Below are 22,130 nucleotides of genomic sequence, written 5' to 3'. Positions count from 1 at the left end.
TTCAAAGCATGGTCCTTGAAAACATCAGGACAGAAGAGATGCAGCTCAGGTAAGAGCCTTGGCAGCCTGGAATGCTCTGCGATCTCTCTCCAGCAGGACATTCCCTCTTTTCCTTACAGTTTATATAGCACAATAAGCTTGTTGGTGTTGGTAACATGGAAGAGCTGTACACTGGAACAAGGGCAAACCTGTTCTGGTTAAGTTAATTCTGCAGTTTTCATATATATAGATTGGACGTGTGTGGGAAGGTTCACAGAATTTCATCTGAACCTTGTGGTATACCATCCTGCAATGGGTTGCAGTTATGTTCAGTGCAAGAGTTCCTCAACAGGGAAGCCTTCTACACAAAATTACCATTGTGTAGCCCACATCCAGGTGGTTTTTATCTGCTACCAAGTCAGGGATTCACATCACCCTAAGAGAATTGCTTTTCTTACTCTTGTGTGACTCCAGTAACAAATCCCAGAATCCAGCTATGGCATTCACGCATGCCTGCTGTGACCAGGGTTTCTACTACTGACCGGGGGTGAGGGGTAGTGGCGCTGGGACCTCCTCTCAAATGTCCACATGTTGAAGATGAGATAAACTTTTAATAAACAGCACACTTGCTTGTGAGCCTAAATTAATGAAGAATCTGCTCTATGTTTATTGTTTTTATGGCAGTGTGTTTGATCACGGAGTGAGATACCATCTTACAAAAAAACAGAAGCAAATTTTCTCAACTTGCTGGCAAATGAAGGAGCTCTGGACTGACAGCCAGGCAGAATGCTTGTTGCCGTACAATAGGTGTTCTCGCCACGCTGCAGACAAGCTGCAGGCGGAGATGTTTCCACAAAAACGCTGTCCTTTCACAGGCAAACCTTTGCTGGGATTACGTACGCTGGAGGATGGTGAACTGGATCACGTAAGTGACCTACAAAAATGATTCTGTGTAGTTTTATCGATCCAGTAAATTCTTCTCTGGAGGGAACCTGCACATCTAAACCACTCCCTTTGTCCAGTTCAGATCCAAACCTGGCCTTTTTCCAAGTGAGAAATGCTGCTGTAGTAAGCAGAAGCCACAGTAGTGCTTTGTGTTACAAAGGCTTCTGGATGCCTTTTGGATGCCAGGAGCAGCCTGAGAGGAAAATATTGTATGAGGAAAGGTACCCTCAGTGTTACATCGTACTGCTAGCTCTAGCTGCAAGTGGAGCAGAAAAGACCATTAACAGGGATAAAAAGTTCTCTTCTTCAGAACGCTTCTGTGTGTCCTTTGGGAGGTAAAGGAGTGTAGATCAGCCCAACGTCTGTAAAGAGGTCTTGGTCAAGGTGTTGAGACACGCCAACAAGATAGTAAAACACTTTCTCTGCTTTTGCTTTGTTTACGGTTACCTTTCAGACTTCAGCTACTGCAGCCCCAACTATCAGCAAGCATTGTAGTATTTCAGGTGCGGAGGAAAACCAGCATAACTGGTAGTTTCTGGAAAATGTGTAGTCTAAGAGGTCTGTCCTGCATCACCGTTATTATGGGGGTGTGGTGGACTGGGTAGCTCATCTGCTTCTGCAGAAGCAGTCCTTATGGTGGAAGTTAGTTGTAGAAGGTAAAGCCCAAAGAGACCAAAGGCAAGCAAGGATGAACTGGTAAGGCCAATAGCGTTGAATACCAGAATGATGTCCTGTTCCCCCATCCCTCTGTGCATAAAAGTCATATAGCAGAGCCAGGGGAAGGGAAACTTCCAACTGCTTGGCAGCCCTCTGAAATCTCCAACTACTGTAAATGTGCAGCTCACAGCAGAGAGTACCTTTCCAATTAATTTTTACAGGACAGGCACACTGCCATTAAGTGTACAAGAAATTAACAACTTGAAACCAAAGGATGGCAAAGGTCTAATAACAAAGCAAGATGAATACCTTGATATTTTTCAAGTGTATCTGTAGAATTCATTTGATGAAGTATATAGGGCTAATACATTACCATCCAGAGTACTTCTGCTGTTGTCTCCTTAGCTACTGTTTTGCTACAATGCACCTTCATTATGCTTTCAACCCTTAACTGCTATGTTGCTGCCATCTTGAGAAAGAGGAGGAGGAGAATTCCATGGCAAGAGATCTTTCAAGTAGCAGGCAATTCACTACAGAAAATGCCACTTTGAAACTGCTAATGCAGTCTTTTTGTAACCAGTCTCCCTTGAGGAAAGCGGCATTGTTTGCAATTTGTTCCAAGAACTGCCCCCAGATGAGGACTGAAGTTAGTTCGTTGGGGTTTTTTTCTCTCTCTGTGTATATATATATATACACACACACGCAGTTGTTTTAATGTAAACTAACAACAAATAATTTCATCCTAGACAAATCTTTCAGACCTAGGTATCTGCCACAGGTTAATCTCTTCTAGGGCTTCACTCCAGAATCTTCCAGAGAAAACTGCATAGTGCAAATGCACTAGACTTAGTCAGCATGTCCTACCTGTACTTGAATTATGATGCACATTGAGTGGAGGCTACTGCTTCATAAAAGCTAAATCCCTGTGGTCACCCTTCCTGTCCCCAGTTGTAACAGCTACCTCCTACCCCTCTTTCAAGTACTACTGCATGAAGTGTGTAATGCGAGGCACAATTATATATCCATATTGTACTCTTTCGAGTTATGGTTCTTGGGATGCAGAACAAAAACAAACCAAAAACCAGTTCTGTAGACAGAAAGCAAAGCTTATCTCCTTGAGGTAAAAGTTGCAGCTCACTGCACTGCTTCAGCAATATAACTCTCATAATATGAGCTGCTAGGATTTTCACCAATGGCAATAATTCATATAAGTAATCTCTGTAGGGTACTGTACTGATATGGTGCATACAATCTGAGTAACGGTCCTACGCATAGGCAGATCTCAGTCTTCTACTGCAAAAGTACCTCTTTGTATCCAATATCGTATTTGAAATACTCCTATGACTGCTTGGGTTAATCTCTTCTTGAGTAGACACTAAGCATCTGAGCAGCCATCATGGTGTCTTCTTACCTGGAGCTCTGACCAGAGCTCAGGCAGCTTTGTCTCCCAGCTCTGCTGATTTACTTTCAGAGAAGCATTAGGTGCAGTTGCTATCACAGATGTTAACCTAGGTAACACAAAAATCACAGGAAATGCCAACTATTCTTCAAAGCGCAAGACTGTGTCTAGTAAGTACTCTTTGTAACACCTGTCACAGAGACCAATACAGGGACATTGATAGTATGACCGCTGTAAGCAGAGCAGTTAACACAAGGGACTCCCTCTGTAACAGCTACTTTTCTTCTAAACTGGAATAAAGACAGAGACAGCAAATAAACTAAAGAACTGGTATAAATAGAAAATGGTTTATTTAAAAAAAACAAACGAAACAAAATCACACTTCAGTGTGTGGCCAAAGATCTGACTTTAATTTAAGCTACGTACCCAGCATCCATGCTTCAGAAGTCATGTAAGCATGCATATGGAAGGAAGGGAAGGGAAGCTGGTGCGTGCTGGCATGCTCCTCAAAACCTCCCCTGCAGGGGTGTTTAGCATATACCAAGTTTGTTAGCAGAGTATGAAGTTTGAATTCCTATAGGACATTGAGGAAGTGAAGAACATGTGTCTCCACACATTGTATTTCTAAAAGATGGTTAGGGAGATCCTATTTGCTGCATTTCTAACAGCTGTGAAAACAGTGACAAATATGAAAAAGCCACAGGTAAGCACACATATTGCAAGTTTTTTTGTGATTTTTTTCTTTCCTAAGACAGTTTACTTATGAAGAAGTTATTTACTTTTATTTCACAACTCTATGCAAACTACTTACATGAAATGTGTTCAAAAGAGAGATCTTTTGAATACTCAGTCATCAGGAATTACATGTGAAATGTAGTTTTTGTATGTGGGTTAAGACATTCCACATACGAACAATGCAGCAATCCTCCTTTATAACAGAAGGGAATGGATTATTAGAATGCTATTCCTAAAACATTCTTCATTTTAAAGTAATTATTTCATTATTAAGACTGGTTTTAAATGAGTGCTGAAAGGAAGCTTTCAAGATCATCGAAAAGGAGCTTACATGCGTGCTTTGCTTTCATTGCTAGAGTCATTCCTGATGAATGCTACTCAGGTATGTGTAAAGCATGATGAGGATTCTGAAGACATTTTTTTTTTTTTTATCGAAGAAGCCGCTCAGCCTCTTTGGACTTGCTTTCTTTCGTTTTCCTCAGTAATGCCTGTTTTATAGCATTGATCTTTTCATCAAGTTCAGCCAATGAATAGTTCTGCTAAAAGAACAAAATAAAACCCACAATCATTTACATCTTGTAATTGCTAGAGAAGTTACTGCATATTGCATTAAGTGATAGAAATACTTTTGCAGAATTGTCTGAATCTAGTCTATGGCTATTTAAACTTGAAAGAAAAAGACTGCAAACTTTGAAGAGGTGACAGTCCTAATCACAGATCAATACATCCGTGCTATTTCCATTAGATGCTTGTTTAACCTGTTCATAAAAAGCCAAAAATTCTTTGATGTTAAAACACTGGATGAGAGTATCTAGATGATGTGGAACCCAGCTTTACAACTGAAGGGTTTTCTCCTACTGCTCCAAACCAATCACCTCTGGGCCCACTTAACCTTACATTTTTTTTCATCTCCTCTTACAGAAAAAGCTTTTTATCATCCTTTTTATAAAATATTTCAACCTATGGAGGATTTTTTTCTTGTATAAACAAGTCTACTTCCTCGAGCCTCAGATGGCCCATATCCCGTTCTAAGCATTCTCCCCAGTCCATCTGTGTTCAAGTACACTGGCCAGTAGCAGAGTGTTCCAGCTACAGTCTCACTTGCACAGAGGAGAAATTCTCTCTTGTGGCCTAAGGTACATGGGTAATGCCTTCCCTTATACGATGGTGTTATGAAAATGGCAAGTTTTACTGACTTAGGTTAATATCTGCTATACTGTCATGTCTTTCTGCAATGCTTTTGCCGAGCCAGCCATTTCTACTTTTATTGTCTCTTCATAAACCAATAAAGTGAATGCAAAAAAAAAAAAAAAATTAAAAATATCCATAAAACCACCGAGCCATAAAGCAACCCCAGATGACGTTACTAGGAGGTTGATCAGAATTCACATATTGCCTGTTACCCCCAGCTTGATTATCATCATTACAGATTTATTTTATTCTATAATCCTTCTAAGTGGTGAAAACACTAACTAACCTATCCTAGTACAGATGCTCAGAAGACTCATTTCATTGTGACACCCGTTAACTTTCTGTCTCCTTCCCTCTCTTTGCCAGAAAGCTATCCAATACTTATGCAGCTATTTCTCAGAAGTGAAGTATTTGTTTGGTAGAACTACTACTACTTTACAGTCAGAACATCCTAAACTTAAGGTAAACAAAAGTTAACAGTACTTACGTGGGGAGGTTGAACCTTTCTCCTCTTGCCAGAACAGCTCTAAAGAAAAGACATAATAAACACAGACTTAATGTTGCACTGACAGAGGACCACAAGTAATTCTGTAACAACAGTGACAAGAATCTTTGAAGTACAGAAAGAACACTGACTGCCATTCCACAGACTAAAGAAATCTTCTCTATAATTAAGTACTTTGGGTCATGAGAAATACTGCTGGAGTGCAGTCAGAAGCTGTTGAAGCTTCTTGATGCTGGCAGCTAACAACTATCAACTTAACTGAAGCTTTCTTCAGACAAAACCAAGATCAATATCCAGCTTTTGAAACTGTCAATATTTTTCTCCCTAAAATTTTCCTGCATCCTCACCAATATTTATGCAAAACTCAGGACAAAAAAAAAAAAAGCTAATTACTGCACAACACTATTGCCCTCATCACAAGTTTTTTACCAGATCCGCATTCCTCAAAGATCCTAAAGCACTTTCCATGGAAATTGTAGCTTATGAAAGTGTACATTTTAACTTGTGGTTGCCAACAACTTGAAGGAATAGCCTCACAAATAAAGGACTTTAATGGTCTCCAACACAAACAAAGAAATGAAACAAAAAATTGATAATATTGCTATTGATTTCTAATTACTGACTTTTCTTTGGCTGGTCTCAAGGGAGAAGATAAAAATTAAAATATGATCAACAGTAAAAGAGACATTCTTACTGTTATGTGGGGAAAGAAGAACAAAATAACAGACAAGAAATTTCCCCAGCCAAGCAGAGACTGATGTAGTAACAACTAATATTCTCTCTGTCCTAATCTCCTTCTGTGAATGAAGGACAAGTTTTACTATTCAGAAAGAGACAGAACTCTGCCTGAAGACTAGTAACAAAGAAACCAAAGTCATAGAATCACACAAAACAAATTTTAAAGGCTTTACTCTCTCATCCTATTGGAAGTTATTCTACATAGCTGATCTTTAGCAATCAGACCATGTACAGAAGCTCAATGAATTTCAGCTGATTTAAGCCATTAATGATTTGTATTGAGATCAAAACTTTAGTCAATTTTCTTGTCGTAAGAAACGCTTCAGATTTGAATGTGGGCTGGGTGAGGAGGGTAAGGAGAGAAATCCAACCTCTATAATGTATTTCTTGCAAACTAGTTTAGCTTGGGTGACTGGAATTCCACCCCCCTGCCCCCCCCCCCCCCACTCAATACTATTTTCTTTCAAATGAGAAATCAGGTAGAAACATGAACTTACATAGATGGTCAACATGAAATATAACCATTACACCAAGCCAGAGTTGTCTATCAGAAGTGGCTGCCCTTTGATACAGGTTTTTGCCTGTACATCAAAGATTCAAGCACAAAAGTCCTGAATGCATTTAGATATGCTAAAAGGAGTTGAGAGAATTACTTACTACAGAATGAAAATATTCAGGAGACAGTCCTTCCAGCTCAAGGATTTTATCTTCAAGCTTCTTAATTCTCTGATAAATGTCTCTTGGTACAGGACCACCTAATTACACCAGTACAAATACAAAGAAATCAGGAAAAGCACTTAAATAACTTTTATAACTAAAGACTGCAAGTTTTACAGGTGAATTCTTTGAGTCCAGCTATCAACCAGCAGCTAAAACAAAATGAGCAAAGAGGATAATAAAAAGGAAGGGTAATTAATATAATTCAGGGTAAAACCTGGTTAATAAGCCAGTGCAGTCAGTGAAGACAATAGACAACTTTATCCAGGTGCTTGAAATATGTCTGACAAGGTCCCTGGAACAAGTAATGATCACTCTTACAATACATTGGTCACACACCAAGGTTAGCACTTCAAAACAGACAGCATCATCAGGAGGGAGCAGATGGGATGGCAGACCACACATGAATTCAGCATTGATACCTAAGCTTGTTCTGAAGGAAACCTATCTCCACTGAGCCACAGAGGTTAGAGGGCAGGTATGAGTTGCACTTGACAAAGAACAGCGTTTCCCTGGCCATAGACAGGAGAAGCAGGAGCGGGAAATGCGTGTATGGAATGGAATAACACAGCTTTGGAAAAAAACCACAACCAAACAAAAAAAGCCCAACACCCACTCCCAAAAAAACTCAATAAAACACACAAACACCACAAAATCAACAGCAACAAAAAAAACCACCTCAACCCATTTGCTGTTTGCAGCTATAGTACAGCAGCTTGGGCTCAGTTCCCCATGTAAGAACAGTGCTGATGAAAAGATCAGCCTTAGAAAGCACCGTATTTATGCTACATAGTACTCTACAAACTGAAATCCCTGTTTATCCCAACTAACTACTGACTATCCCAATTAAAATGATCATCTGGTTCTGAACAGTACTGACAACCAAAGCCTTAGCAAGCTTCTACTTCTCTTGCCACTCATTTCCATTTATTTCTAGGTCTGTTAGGTAAGACAGTTCTTTTCCACAAACTACTGAAATAAGCACTAATGTGGGGGTTTTTGCCATTCACCTATTTCCTCACTTCAGACAGGCAATTTTACGGGTAGCTTCCCTCCTTCAGTTCTGCTCTCTACTCATCACTCAGCAGCTGCTAATTAAATCGGCTCACCTCTCACTCTTCTTAATATTGCTGCCTTAATGCAAAGGGAAAAGAGCAGTGGTAGCACTAGAAAAAGCTGTTCCAAAAAACAGCAGGTGAGAATAGAACAACTCCTTCAGTCATCAGAAACAAAAAACTGGCGAGCAGGTAGCTGAGGCAGGTTACCTGCTCAGATAAATACTTATTGCACAGCTGCTTAGGTAAGTAGCAAATGATCTTGAGATCTTCTGATCCATGACTTCTGATTCAGACAGAAGCTGAGCTTGAATTGCACACTTTCATCCTCTTCCCCCATACTGTAGTTCAGCTGACCTCTTCCTTCAAACAAAATTATGTCACCTACTATAGGCACAACCTGGAAGGCAGGGCCCCTCCATTAGCTACCCCCAGTCACTATCTCTGATACAATCTGTAGTAGCTTTGGAGTTTATATGTAACCTTAAAGCTGGCCAGACACTTGCAAATTCTATTTCTTTGCACAAAACTCACCTGACTTTTGAGACAGCTATACAGGTAAGTGTCAACCTCTGAATGCTGCCTCAGCAGTATCTAGGAGTATTCTGCTCTCCTTGCTGCCAGAGGACTTTGATCCATTATGCATTCACAGGCATCTAGTAATCCAGTCAATGTTTACCCTATTCTTAGAGAAAGGCTTGACATCTCTTCAGTCTTCAAAAGACCAAAAACGTCAGTGTGTGTCTGCAGTGTGATGTGTAGAACATTCACTTTATTAGGTGATGATCTGGGTTTCTATTCTGTTTTGTAAACATTTTTCAGGAAAAATGCAGATTCCCCCTTGGTAAGTGCCTCATTGATTTACATTCTAGAAAACTGGGGCTGGGGTGAGGAAAGCAACTACTTAAAAAACAGTCAGTAGCCTGGTGGCTATGGCGTCGATTTTAGTGAAAGGTGTGGCACTCATTTTTGCAAGCCAAGGTGAAGTATTGACAATGGAGCTTCCCACATTTTGGAAAGTAAGCTTCTCACCTAACTGCATTTCAAGAATCATACACCTTTAGGAAAAGGTTTCAGGTTGCCTTTTTTCGGGTTCATCCTATCCCCAGCCCACAAGGTGTCCACAAAGCAGGACTGAGTCCTAACCTCAGCTTTTCCTGTTCAGTGGGTCAAGGCAGAAGGACTCCACTGGCTGAGAACACCTACTTCTAAATATTCCAGACTGTTTTAAATCCCATTCTCAAGTGCATCTATGTCATTTGCCACCACATCAAGCGTAGATTTACTAAATCAGCATCCTAATTTGGGCATAAATCGGGGTTCCATTTTGGCCACCAGGAGACCTAAACATTAGATTGTAGTACATGGGGTAAGTAAACACTTCGGTGGACCTACCCACTGTTTTCACAGTCACAGTTTTTATAGACTTGCCCAATTTTACTACAATAGTGATAACCACAGTACAAACTGGCACACTGATACCAAAATTAAAACATGATACAAACCTGTTTGTAACCGTAAGTGTGCTTCAATGTTTTGCAATCTCTCCTCAACAGCTTGGTTTCCACAATCATGAATGGGTACACTGGCTTTGAGACTGGACCCATGCGCTCCTTCAGATCTAGTCTGAGGTCCATACGTATTTACTACCCTGGAAACTAGGTAAGGAAAACACAAATTTAACATATATGCACATGAAACACAAAGTACATCTAAATAAACCAATTAAAATATTAAAAAATGAAAACCTGTGTTAAATCAATTTCACACCACTTTCCAGGTCCCATAGACAATATGATTAAAGGCTCAGATAAAAATATTTTCCTATTTTTGCATGAGTAACTAAACTAAACAAAAACCTAGGACTTTACATATGCAAAGTAAAAGAATTACTCATACATTCATGTAGAATGGCGGTATCAAGAATTTGTCATCAGCTGCTGATAAATAGCAGAAAACCCGATATCAATGTCAGCAGTTGCACATGTGAGCTGTTGTGAATGAAGAGAAGAGGCCAGACCTAAAGTTACAGGAAGCATCATAAATACACAAAGATGAGGGGAGGTAAACAACTAGAAGAATCGCTACGAATCCCAGCAAGGAAGTTCTCTTCTAATTTTTGTTACTCAGGTGACAGCTTTAATGACTCTTCAGCTGCTTCTGGGTCCATCTTTTTCCCCCTGCTGAACCATGTTTTCTTCAGAAGATTTTGGTCACTCCTCTTTAAATCACGGTCATTTCTCACGTCTTTCCTGATAGGACTACTGTGGTGTACTTAAAGACTATGTTGGCAACTCCAGACACTGAAGCACACGGCTTCTTACTCTGTACTTCATGAAGGCTACATATTACATTCTTGCTTCAGTTTATGCTGATTTTACTTCCAATTAGTTTTTAAGAGTTACTAATGTTTCATTTATGTACTGTGGGCTTTAGTTACTTAGATGCAAACTTTTCTTTTTTCCTGTGGTACTCCACCATCCCTGTTACAAACTAGCACCCAGTTTAAAAAAGTGACTACTGAAAGGGATTCTTAGTGAAAAATTATAAACTCAACCTCACTACCCCATCTCCCTCGTAGCTCACCAGACCTTTAAATGCTTAGACCTATCATCACACCTCACAGTAGTGTTCTGAATTCTAAAATTCAGAATAACTAGTTGTTTTAGAACCAACATTAAGTGGATAACTGAATACTACCACTCTTAAAAGTGGAAGAGAGGGTTACTTTCATTTTGGAGATTTTGTTTGTTTTTAAACACAGAGTAACTTGTGTACACCTAGAGAGCAACAGATGGACAAGCAGCCTTTTACAGGTAACTTCTGTTGGACAATCACTTTTACACTATGTAATCCTTTCCAAAAGGTAGTGCAGTGGCAAGCTTGTTCCCCAGCTTGTCATTCCCGTAAGTCTATGTCTCAGAACTTCCACTGTGTCCCAAAGCTATTTCTAATTCAATATACTTACACTGACTAATGAAAAACAGGAGATAATTTTATTTAATGTCAATTCCTTAACTGGACTGCTGGCTTCATCTTACAAGAAAAACAAAGAACTGTTCAACTTCTCTGTCCTGCTTTATCTTTTGCATCTTTCCTTTCAGACAATGAAAATAGGCTACTTTGTTTTAGTCTTCGGTGCATAACCATCAGCTTAATGAAGCAGTTATGGGATTGAAAACCTTGGAGAAGTAAGCAAAGATGTAGTACTCACTAAAGTCAAAAATCAACATGTTAAGTTTGTAGGTTTTGAACATCCTATAAAAGTTTTAAAGTCAAAAATTCATCAATGCTGTTCCACCTGGACACTAAATAAATGGGTATTAAAATAGTTGCTTACCCTTTATATGGCTTTTAAATCCAGGATATGGTGTGAAAATTGCATCTGTTCTGGCACAGCTATTTTCTAAATAAATAATAACAATATAAAAAGTGAGGTCCTAATTACATATTTAAAATTTAAAATATTCTAACCATTATCAGCTTTTAGGCTTTTAACAAATCTAATTAAATTTTTTCATACAATAAAAACCTCAGAAATACTTAATTCATTCTATAAATAGAATACTTTAACTATAGTTAACTAATACTTAACTATAGTTAATACTTTCACACACTTGCACGGACCTATTCGTTTTAATTGAATAAATCACTTCTATAAATGTATGCACACATGTATATCAAAGTTAATTTGATCAGGTCAAATTTCTTCCAATTTACATTTTATTTGGTTCTTACTTTTCACTGCGTTTCTCTGTAACTTACTTCTTTCTTCCTATACAGTGTTTTCCCTGCTTACCACTGTTACTCTGGTTTTATGTCCTATTTTGAAACTGTTCTCCTATTTTCAGACTGGTCTAGTTTATTCATCAACATTCTTTTCTCACTTTCCTGCATTTATTCTGATGCCTGTGACTTCTCTCATTTGTCTAACCACAAAAACCTACAGTACAGACCGTCTTAGTTTATTCTAATGTTCATATTTTAATCTCTGCCCATATACACTAAGGCTTTACGTATATTTTATTATGCCTGAACATACAAAGGAAGGTCTTATCATCATTTCTTCTGTATGTAATTAACAATTTTAGGAATCTGTATTTTACTATCTAGTATATTCTACTAGACTTCAGATGTCATTTTCATTCCAACTAATATTTTCAAGGAGTTAAACTCTCTCGCTATAAAGCTTACGGAACAATAAGCTTTGATCTCTAAAAGCGTAAGTACACCACAGAGACAATGCACACCTGGCTTCATAGGTACTTAGAAAATGCCTCTGTACTACTTATGTATATAAAAGTGCCTTCTCTTTTAAGACACATTCGGTTACACAGTTACTGATAGTGCTAATGGGATCCAGCCTACTGGATGAATTTAAGATTGTTTGGTTATAGATACAGCAAATTGTGCCAGCTGGTGCATTAAAAACACCAATAGCATAAGTAATGTTGGAAGAAAAAAGTAATTCTAAGTAGCTAGTAATTCAAATTGATTGCAAAAAAATACTTCTTTGTAATTTGTTGTAATTTAACTAGCATTAAATTAACTTCAATTTGAATATGCAATTCACAAGACATTTCTGAATTGCAATTTTGTTGACTTTGGAAGGAACATCTAGCTAAAACATAAGAAACAATAGCTACAAAATCATCTGATTTAAGATAGCAGTTCTTAAAGCGAACACAGTAATAACTATAATCTTTCTGTATGGGATGCATTAAACACTGTCATCCAGTGACTACTTTCTTTTTTTTGTCTCTCTGACAACATCTGCAGTGCACATGCAAGTTCGTAACTTTAAACGAAAGTTACTCTTAAAATAAAGTTCTGCTTTAAATATAAAATAGTGCTTTTGAAAAATAAAAAAATAACAAAACCCAACTTAAATTGCTATGAAGATTAAAGTCTGGCTAGCCAGTTACCTTGATTACAATCAATAACATTGCAAAATTCCCTGACATTATTTTCATTGATCTCAGCTTGTTTCCTCTCGATGAAGGCTGATATCCGCCTGTCAATCTGCAGGTAATAAACATGATGGCATATATCTATTTCATTCTTTAAATTCAAAATTTAGAAAGGTCTTTTTTTTTTTTTTTTAATTTAGGTACATCACTTACTTCTGCTTTTCCAGCTTTTATTTGGACCACCTCTGGATCAAAATGAACATGAGCATCCTTCTGATCTCTCAAGTCATAACTTGCATACTTTTCTTCAATCTGACAGTTACCATCATAAGCATCTAAACTTGTTTCACAAGTTTGGCCTTCTGTTTTACCTGCAGGTTCAGTATGGCCTGTATTTTCTTCTTTAATCAGTGACTGGAGTTTTTCTAAAAGAGGCTGAACAAAGCAAACAGTATGTTAGGGTAAAAAAAAAAAAAAAAAGCCAAAAAATCCACAAAACAAAAAGCCAAGTATTATTACAATTTCTAAAACAGACCAACTGAAATAATTTTAGGAATCACATCTGCCTCTGATGGAACACAGTAATAAAAGAATAAAAAGAGAAAAAAAAGTTACAAGTATTGTGCACACCATGATTCTGGCCTTTTTGACCTATGCTTTTCAGAGGTTTGTATAAGACAAATTTCTGCAAAAATCTGCCTGCTACTCATCTGTTACTAGCTAAATCAAAGCTTCAATCATTGGCACCAATGCCACTTAATTAAAATGTCATTCAAATGCCTACTCAGAAGAGTAAGGCTTAGTATTTTTCCTCCTTAACATGAAAGCCAATGCTTTCACACTGTAAAGCCATTACTTTATCAGCACCGCACTACATTCTCCACTTGAAACCGCAGTTGCCCAAGTGAATGAGAGAACACAGACATGAAATATATAGGCGTTATCCTGAACACATGCTTTTTTTGACACGGTTGATTATCTACTTAGGTCATGAAATTAAATGAGAGAATGCACTGACATCTGTAGCAGCAAAAATAAAATGCTTGTCCTACCACAATAACTCTTACACAACATGTATCGACAAAACCTCAGTACATATGTATGTCACACTTCCTTTTTTAATTTTTCGTATTTCACCATTTATTTTTCCCTCTATAAATTATTTATTTTTATTTTAAGACAACATGATTTTTACTGGTCACATTTACTGAAACAGAATCAAATTCCTGCATGCAACGTTCTTACAGTTGGATATGATTTTTACTTGCTTTTGTCTCGCATATTTTCTTTTTTTGTTTATTACACCAACAATTTGGTGGATGCCTGGAAAACATAAAGGGTCTTTATTTTACCTATAGATAAGCAAATACAGGAACTTCCTTTTTCGCCCTCTCAGTACTACACACTTGAAATAATTCATTGACTAGCTGAAGCAAAAAACTGGTATTCAAATCCCCACCTTTTATAGATGAACTACCAAGGTCAAAAGACTGTTCAGTTAACCAGCTGACAAACTGCTCACCCTCCCTGCCATGCAACTAAATTACACATACTTTTGGCAGTGTTGGAAAGTTTCAAATAGTTAAAAGAAATGACAGTAATGGTGACTGGCTACTTGGTAAGATGAGACATTAATGTCAAAGAAATTACTCTTTTTAAAAAAAAACCTACGCTGAAAATATATTTAATTGCAGTAAGACACTCCAGGATGTGTCATGCTGGGATAATGCCACTTCTTGAACCACTGAAAGCACTCCATGAGCCTCAAAACTCACCCAACGCATGGAATCATTATCATAGCATGACACACACCTGCCGTGTCTTATTGCTTAATTACAACCCACCATAGATGGAAATGTATCACATTTACAATGCAAGTCTAGAAATCAATGAGGCTGCATTTATTCAGCCTGCTCACCTCCAGTGGCTATTCACACCACTAATCTGAAAAATCCATGAGTACCTATGAAGCACAGTGGAATCCCAAGCGTATAGTACTTTTGCATTCTTCTTTGTTGGACACAGGAATGTAAGATCAAAATGACTGAAATTTTACAGTTTAGATAATACAACTATATTCAGCTGTTGATGACTTCTGTCAAGTCAAACATGTCCAACAAAATATTTACCTGCAAACATAAAATATGCTGTTGAAGTGCACTAAAGAGCAACGCTGGCTGAAGTGCTGATGTGCTTTGAAGTTTGCTCCAATCGATTACAACTTTCACGATATCGTCTCCAAGGTTAAGCTTCAAGGGGGCAAAACAAACACAACAAGAAATTACGTTATGAAGTATACAAGACTTCTACAGGACAACAATTATGCTCAATCTCATACAGACAGCATTTTTATATGAGGACAGGTTTGACATTAATAACTCAAGCAGCTGTCATTTTCAAAGAAAGATAGTAGAGTTAAAAATTCCTTACTACCTCATCACACTTTGATTGTATTAATGTAGTCTTTAACTTTAGTCAACTCTCAATTCAATTAACTATCGTATGAAAACATACTCTTCACTTTAATTGCTTAAATCTTTTTTTTTAACAGATGATAGAACCACCAGTACGAAGAAACATGCACCCAAGATCGTAGCCTCTGTAAGTTCATGCATTTTATTCTGAGATTTGCAAGGGTATCTATGCCTGTATGACCAAGGTCTTGATACTGCACCATACCACACTTGAAATTTTTACTTGCCTGTAATCCAAAGGAAGTTTTATATGAAAAATGTTTCAAAAAATGAATCGTTAAAAAATCTCAATGTTAAAGAAACTCTTGACTACACAGCTTCACTATCAAACCCATTTCCAAATCACACTGTTCCCCTTCATATGCATTCAGATTAAAACAACAATTGCCATAGTCTGTTCTCTTTGCCAAGGAATTGCAGTATTTTACTCCCAAAACAATAAAGAGAAATACACATCATAAGTTTTATTTAAAGGAACTATGCATCTTCTACAAGCTAAAAATAAACTTTCACTTTCTAATAAAGTTGATTGTTAATCGCTGATGAACTACACCCTTTCACACCCACCTCTGCCATTTTTGTTACACTAAAGCTCTTCTCAAATTCTCGAAGCAACGAGCAGTTTCATTTTCCAAGGCCAAGTAGCTTGCTCTCCAACCAAAAACCCCGTAAGTGATCCCCCAGATTCTAAATACAGATAAAACTCTTGTTTAAAATCAAGAGGACCTACAGGTACTCTGAGACACAGATATCCCAAGTCATGTGCATATGACAGAGACAGACAGACCAACCGGCCGAGCTCAGGCAGATGTCAAAAGTGACATACGGTCTAGAGCTATCTAACTTCTAATGGTACCAAATATTATGAGCAAGAACATAGAATCCATATATACTTGTTTCCTGAATCCACCATACATTGTATGAGGAAACAATGAGAACTTACACATCACCCTGAAGGCAAAGCCACGGATAATAAATTGTTCTACATTAGTTTTAAATGCCAGCATTATCGTAATTTTGTATGTAAAGAACTACAAGCCAAAGCCTTCCTTCTTTAGTCAGTGAACAGCCTTGTAAAATCCAGTATTAAATTCCAAATTACACTGCAAAGGAGATGGTCTGAGTAGATACATAATGTATTTTAGATAATTTTCACACAAATAGTTGTTCCTGTTTAGTACTTAAACTACACAGGATGTAAGAAAAGTAATGTTTTAGGAAACAGTTGTTTTGAACACCTTAGAAAATCAAGAATGTATTTAGAATTTAGTAAGAACAAAACTTCAACAACTAAGCCACTGTGCATATGTGATCATGAGGCATATATTTCTTCCCAAAGTTTCTAAAGTAACATCTGCTATATGCTATTTTACAGCCCACTGACAAGGTAAAAAAAGGCATAGATATAAGTCATCGTAATGAAACAAAATAGGAGTCCTACTGCAATTTCTTAATAAGCCTCCTTTTTCAAACAGACTCAGCTGATGTGTGCCTTCATATGTGATGCCTGTGACTCCTGTCCAGGTGGTTCAACAAATGCACAAAAACAGTAGCACTTCTGACTTAGCATAATTTAGAGGCCAGTTATATTTTAAACTCATAAACACTGTTTTTAAATATAAGGAATAAACTCCTCCTGCATCCAAATATGTTTGTTGTAAAATAACTTTCTTTTTCTCAGTGTTTCCCATTCGTCTACCTGTAAGAACTGTGACAAGCAAGTTTATAAATTCTGTGATTTGGTAACTTCAAAGCCTTTGTACATTTACAAGTCCACGGTCTATTCTGTAGCAATTTACAGGATCATAAGTCATTTCAGGCCTTTGAAATTGTTTTATGGAAGACATTGATTGTCACTTGGGGCTTAAGGAACTTTTCAGGATCAGTCATATTGGTTTTAAGTGTTTTTATCCCCAGATGTCTTCCTTAAAATATTCCTGTGCCAGAAATAGTCCTGTTTACAGTCCAACCTGCTAGCATAAATCCAACTTAAACTACTATGACGGATCACAAACTGCAGCAGGTAACGATCTGGCACATGTTCACTAATGTCTGTAAAAGGGAAATGGGGAATCAGTATTTTCAGTCAAAAATGCAAGATGGATTGCTTGTCAGTAAGCTGGTAAAGCGCCACAGTTAAATCTACCAGAACAGAAGTGCCTGCAGACAAGAGCGTAACTCAACAACTGGAAACAATCATGACTGAGCAACTAAAAGGGCCTCCTCAGCTAAGATGGAGCAACCAGACCCCTACTCATAGTTCAGTGCAATGCACCGTAAAATGAGTTTGTTGTCATCAAAAGACTACACTCCAAACACCAACAAAAACAATTTTACTCTGCACCACAAACTACTGTAACTACTGAGGGAATGTAGCTGCTCTAAACTGGTTTCTTGCAATTGTCTGTGCACACCCAAGTAGTGTTAAAAATCACTAAGCTCTCTGCAGTGACATGCCAGGCATAAAGCAAACTCTGGAGAACAAGCAAGCTACTGAAGAGGAGAAAGAAACTACAGTCTTTCATGTGGTTTTGAAAACAATTATTTGAACTTGTGACAAGTACCCTGTTTAAGAGCTTAGGAAACTTTTCCTTTATTATTCTTTGTTTTCTCCATCCATACAAGAGTTCAATTTTTCACTCAGGCAAGACTGTAAGAACAGTATGAATGACAGTATCACAACTAGGTAAACAGACAGTCACTAGTCCTTCCCCGATTACATTTAGAACTTTCACCAGGAAGAATTATGGGATATTTCATCCTTGACACATAGGCAGTTTTCCTGTCTCAGTAACGCTAAGAAGCTGCAGTGTATGATGATCAAGTTGTTTAGCACTGCACTCCTGTTCAAAAGCTAGGGGAGTTTTTAATCACTTTTGAAGACAGAAAAACTGAGACTCTTACTAGTCAGCACTTGAATTTTCAGGCACTTAAATTCTGGATGACTTTGGTTTGAAAAGGGAGACAACTACTAGCAGACTTTGAGATGAGAAGCAAATATAATACACAATTCTATTCTGATGACAGGTGAAAAGCTCTAAAAAATAATTTCATGTCAGTCAGGAGTGACTACTAAACAGCCTCTGTATCTAAGAGTGTCTGTTTCTGAGTATTTTTGTAACATGAACACATGTTAAGTTATATTACCTCCCACAGATATCACCCATCATCTGGCCTCAAACCTTCAAACTGCTAATTTCAGAAACAAGAGTGTGCTGCTTCTGCCTTCCCAGAACTACATGTATGCTTCCACAGGGGAGAAGAAACTAATCTGTAAATTATTTATGGTAATAATTAAGTTGTTACTAAAACCTTCTCCTGATAAGGGCCTCCCACCACTACCATAACATCTGTTAAATAATTCATAGCCATTACTAAACCTAAAGTAGGTAGTTCAACTGAAGTACCGCAGAACAAAGCTGCTTTACAAATCCTGACCCACTGAGATGCACTGTGTGTTTCGCACCGAGGCAAGGCTAACTCCAAGCTCCCAATCATTTCCTTTGATTTAATACACAGTAAGCTTTTCAATTCCGAATCATTAATTGCTAAAATAGCGCAATTAGGCAAACTGCCGTTTCCCATGGGAAGGATCATCCGTTGGAGTACCAGATGACACGCAACACCCGGTCACTACGAGGTGACCGGGCGAGGGCGGGCAGGGCAGGGCAGGGCAGGGCAGGGCAGGGCAGGGCAGGGCAGGGCAGGGCGGCGATGCCACTGCAGGCCGCGCTCCGCCCGCCACAGCCCCGACCGGGGCCCGCCGCTCCCGCCAGCAGCCGTGAGCAACGCGCAGCGGCGAGCCCGCTCCCCGGCCTGCGGCGGCCTTGGCTTCCCTCCGGCGCCGCACCTGGTCCCCGGAGGCCGGGCGGGCCCCGCAGGCCGCAGAGGGGCAGGGGCGCGCCCTGCTCGGGCCCCCAGGGCGGGAGGAGCCGCTGCAGTGCCGGGCCCGCGGCGCCCGGGCCGCCCCGCCGCCTTGCCCGCACTCACCTGCCCCGCCAGCCCGGCCAGGCAGCGCAGGGCGCTGCTCGCCACCTCCGAGGCCGCAGGGTCGGCGCCGATCTCCAGAGCGTGGCCACCGGGCTGGAGAGGGCTGGGGGCCGCCGCCATGACACCGGGCCGAGCCGCGGCCGCCAGCAACGTCCCCGCCGTCGCTCCGCGATGACGAACCCTCGGGTGGCAGTGCCCGTGGCCCCGCCCCCGCAGGCTGATGGACAGGCGAGGCAGCCAATGGCGGGCGGCGCGGGGGACGCGGCCGGGCGCTACCGGCAGCGCGGGGGCTCCGCGGGCCGGGCTGCGGGGCTCGGCCGGGGGCTGCCCTGCCCTGCGCGTAGCCGCGGCAGCTCGGGGCGCCTTCCCCCTGGCAGCAGGGCTGGGGCCGCGGGGGCAGCCTCAGGCCTGGATGTCCCGGGCAGGGTCTGCCCGACCTCCGCCGGCCCGCTGGGTTTCCGTGCTGTGGTGCGCGGGGACCCTCTGCTGCGGTACCTCTCCTGAGTGGCGAGCGGCCCCGGCTCCCGAGCCTGAGGAAGCATCTTCTGCACCTTCCTCAGCCCTCTCTGGGACCCTGAAGCTCTTCTCAGCTCAGGCCCGTTGCAGCCGTCAGGTGGAAGCCCGCCGCAGTGGCTGCGGAGCCAGGGTGTTGGCCCAGGGGCGCAGGCCACCCCTGTGTGCTGCTGTGGCACCTCCGGTGGCACCGGGCTACGAACCCCGGGCTGCAGCAGCTCCTGCGGGACATCCTCCCCCGCGAGGTCACCGCACTCCCTCGCCCTTTGCTTTGCCTCTTGGCACCTTCCTCTCCTCCAGCAGCCCCCACAGAGCCATGGGCACGGGCAGGTGCGGGCATGCTTAGAGGGTGACCTATACACCGAGGGCTCGTTCGCAGAGCGAAGGACGACGCGTGTTTTAAGTAAATCAGGTTACTATGCTTGTTGAATCCGTGCTTCTCTGGTTGTACCTTCACTTTTTTAAATCCATACGTCCTTCTCTTCAAAGCCTTGACCCTTCTGGTGGTTTTCTCATCAGACCACAAGGAGCGGGTTTGTCAGAGTACTCTGATTATGGGGATTGCAAGACTTTTCCCTTTAAGATGGTGCACTTGATTTCTTTCCAGGGACAGTATGAATGCTGAGAAAGATTTTTTTTTTCTACCTGATGTTTCCTCTTAAACCTTAAGGTTGATCCCTTAACCTTCATACCCCTTCCTGTTCTGGCCCCCACCCCCCAGTATTTTTTATTCCATTGGGAAATGGTGAGTGCTGTTGTAGATACAAACATTAAAGCATTCTTAAATAAAAACATTCATTGAAATTAATGTATTTGACTGATATTTTCAGAGTTATTTTAAACACATTTCTCTCTAAAGTATCCAGATAAAATTTGCCATAATTTAGTGAAAATAAATCCCACTAAACTGAAGACATGCTATTCTGTGTGTCTGTTCAGCAACCAACTTAGATACTTGAGAAGACTCAAGTATAGAAAGCCCTTCTGAGCTCCAGAGAAAAATTAGTTCCAAAGAGGATTTCACTGCTAATGGTTACAAATATATTTCATGGAGAGATGCATTTTGCAAGAATATCTTAGCCAAGGTGAGCTAGATGGCATTTGGCTGGATTTAGATGATGAGAATCACTCTGTATTCAGAAACGCTCACTGCAGAGCGTGTTCCTTATTTGGAAGCTCTGTAATATAGAGAAAGTTACTTAATTCCTGCAAAGACGCTGGTTTTGCCAAATGACGGTATCTTGAACAAATATACAGAACATGATAGTCAGTTAGGAAAGAGCGTGAGAATTTCTTTTGCAGTTCTGTCCAACAATGCTAATTCCAGCTCATGGTCAAGGACAGGCTGCTTCAGCTTACCCTGCCTGTTGCAGTTTTTATCTCTGAACAGACAGCTGAAGCAACTCTGCAAAACGTAGTCATCTCATCTGGATCAAACCATGAAGCTTTCAAGAACAGAGGAAAATAATTTCCTTCCCCCTTCCCCCACCACCACTATAACGCTGAATAAACATGTAAGTAATTTGTTGGCCGCAACAGAATATGGAGCACAGATGTAGCATTCTGGCACTGATTTTTGCTTCTCAGTGTCAGAGGAGGCAAGCTGCCCTGATTGAATCTCCAGTGACCTGCAAAGATAGATCAAGTCCAGACATCTGAACCAAGTTTTAACTTCCAAGCGATGCATGCTCAGCTACCTGATAAACTCCACTTCTGAAAAATGCAGCTTTCCTGGAGTGATGGAGCAGATGCACGCCTACTTTAGCAGTGGTTAGATGTAGCTTTATTAGTTGAGAGACCTGAGCTCTTTCCTTCGCTTTTGAGCATATTATCTTTACCTCTAGAAAGAGGTTGGTTTGGGGCGCAAAGAGATAAGTACATACATGTCAGAAAGATACTGGAAGTTACATTGCCATATACATGGAAATACAAGGGAGGATGAGTGAATGTGGAGGATATCAAGAGATGGTGGAGGTGGTGTACTATTATTTACTCAGTAGTCATTACAAGAAAAGTAGGCAAAAGACCATGAAGTAGCCTGTAGAGTTGCTGATGTCTGCCCTATTGTTTACTAATCAGAAACTGGATCTTGGCCTTCTTTCTGTTGGTGGCAAGTGTCTTCTCTTAGAGAAACACTAATGATTCCTATGGGTAAAGAAGGTACAGATTTTCTTCCTATTTTCACTGTCTCAGTAGGCCTTGGTCCATGTTGCAGCTGCTAGCTGAATAAATTTGGTATAATTTAATCTGTGAAATTTCAGATTATGTAATGCATTATGCAAGCATGAACAGAACAGAAATAATCCAAAGTGATTTAAGAGA

General features: G+C 40.2%; 1 protein-coding gene across 2 annotated transcripts; it reads right to left on the bottom strand.

The window, feature by feature from the left end:
* Positions 1 to 3,308: 3,308 nt before the first annotated feature.
* On the bottom strand, positions 3,309 to 19,485 carry MBIP (MAP3K12 binding inhibitory protein 1). 2 transcript variants are annotated; one of them, XM_080394947.1, is made up of 9 exons: positions 19,296 to 19,485; positions 14,961 to 15,080; positions 13,045 to 13,266; positions 12,847 to 12,943; positions 11,262 to 11,327; positions 9,427 to 9,579; positions 6,807 to 6,904; positions 5,394 to 5,432; positions 3,309 to 4,254 (listed from the first exon to the last, which is right to left on the bottom strand). In XM_080394947.1, the coding sequence occupies exons 1-9, from the start codon at positions 19,413 to 19,415 to the stop codon at positions 4,144 to 4,146; spliced, it is 1,026 nt and encodes a 341-aa protein (XP_080251073.1). In that variant the 5' UTR covers positions 19,416 to 19,485; the 3' UTR covers positions 3,309 to 4,143. The 2 variants fall into 2 exon arrangements, with proteins under 2 accessions (XP_080251073.1, XP_080251072.1); XM_080394946.1 differs by having other exon boundaries at positions 3,309 to 4,251; positions 19,296 to 19,481.
* Between the last annotated feature and the right edge of the window lie 2,645 nt (positions 19,486 to 22,130).

This window comes from Falco punctatus, assembly GCF_963210335.1.
Source record: "Falco punctatus genome assembly, chromosome: 7".
NCBI lineage: Eukaryota > Metazoa > Chordata > Aves > Falconiformes > Falconidae > Falco > Falco punctatus.
The sequence above is the reverse complement of the archived record's forward strand: the minus strand, read 5'-3'. Positions and strand labels throughout refer to the sequence as shown.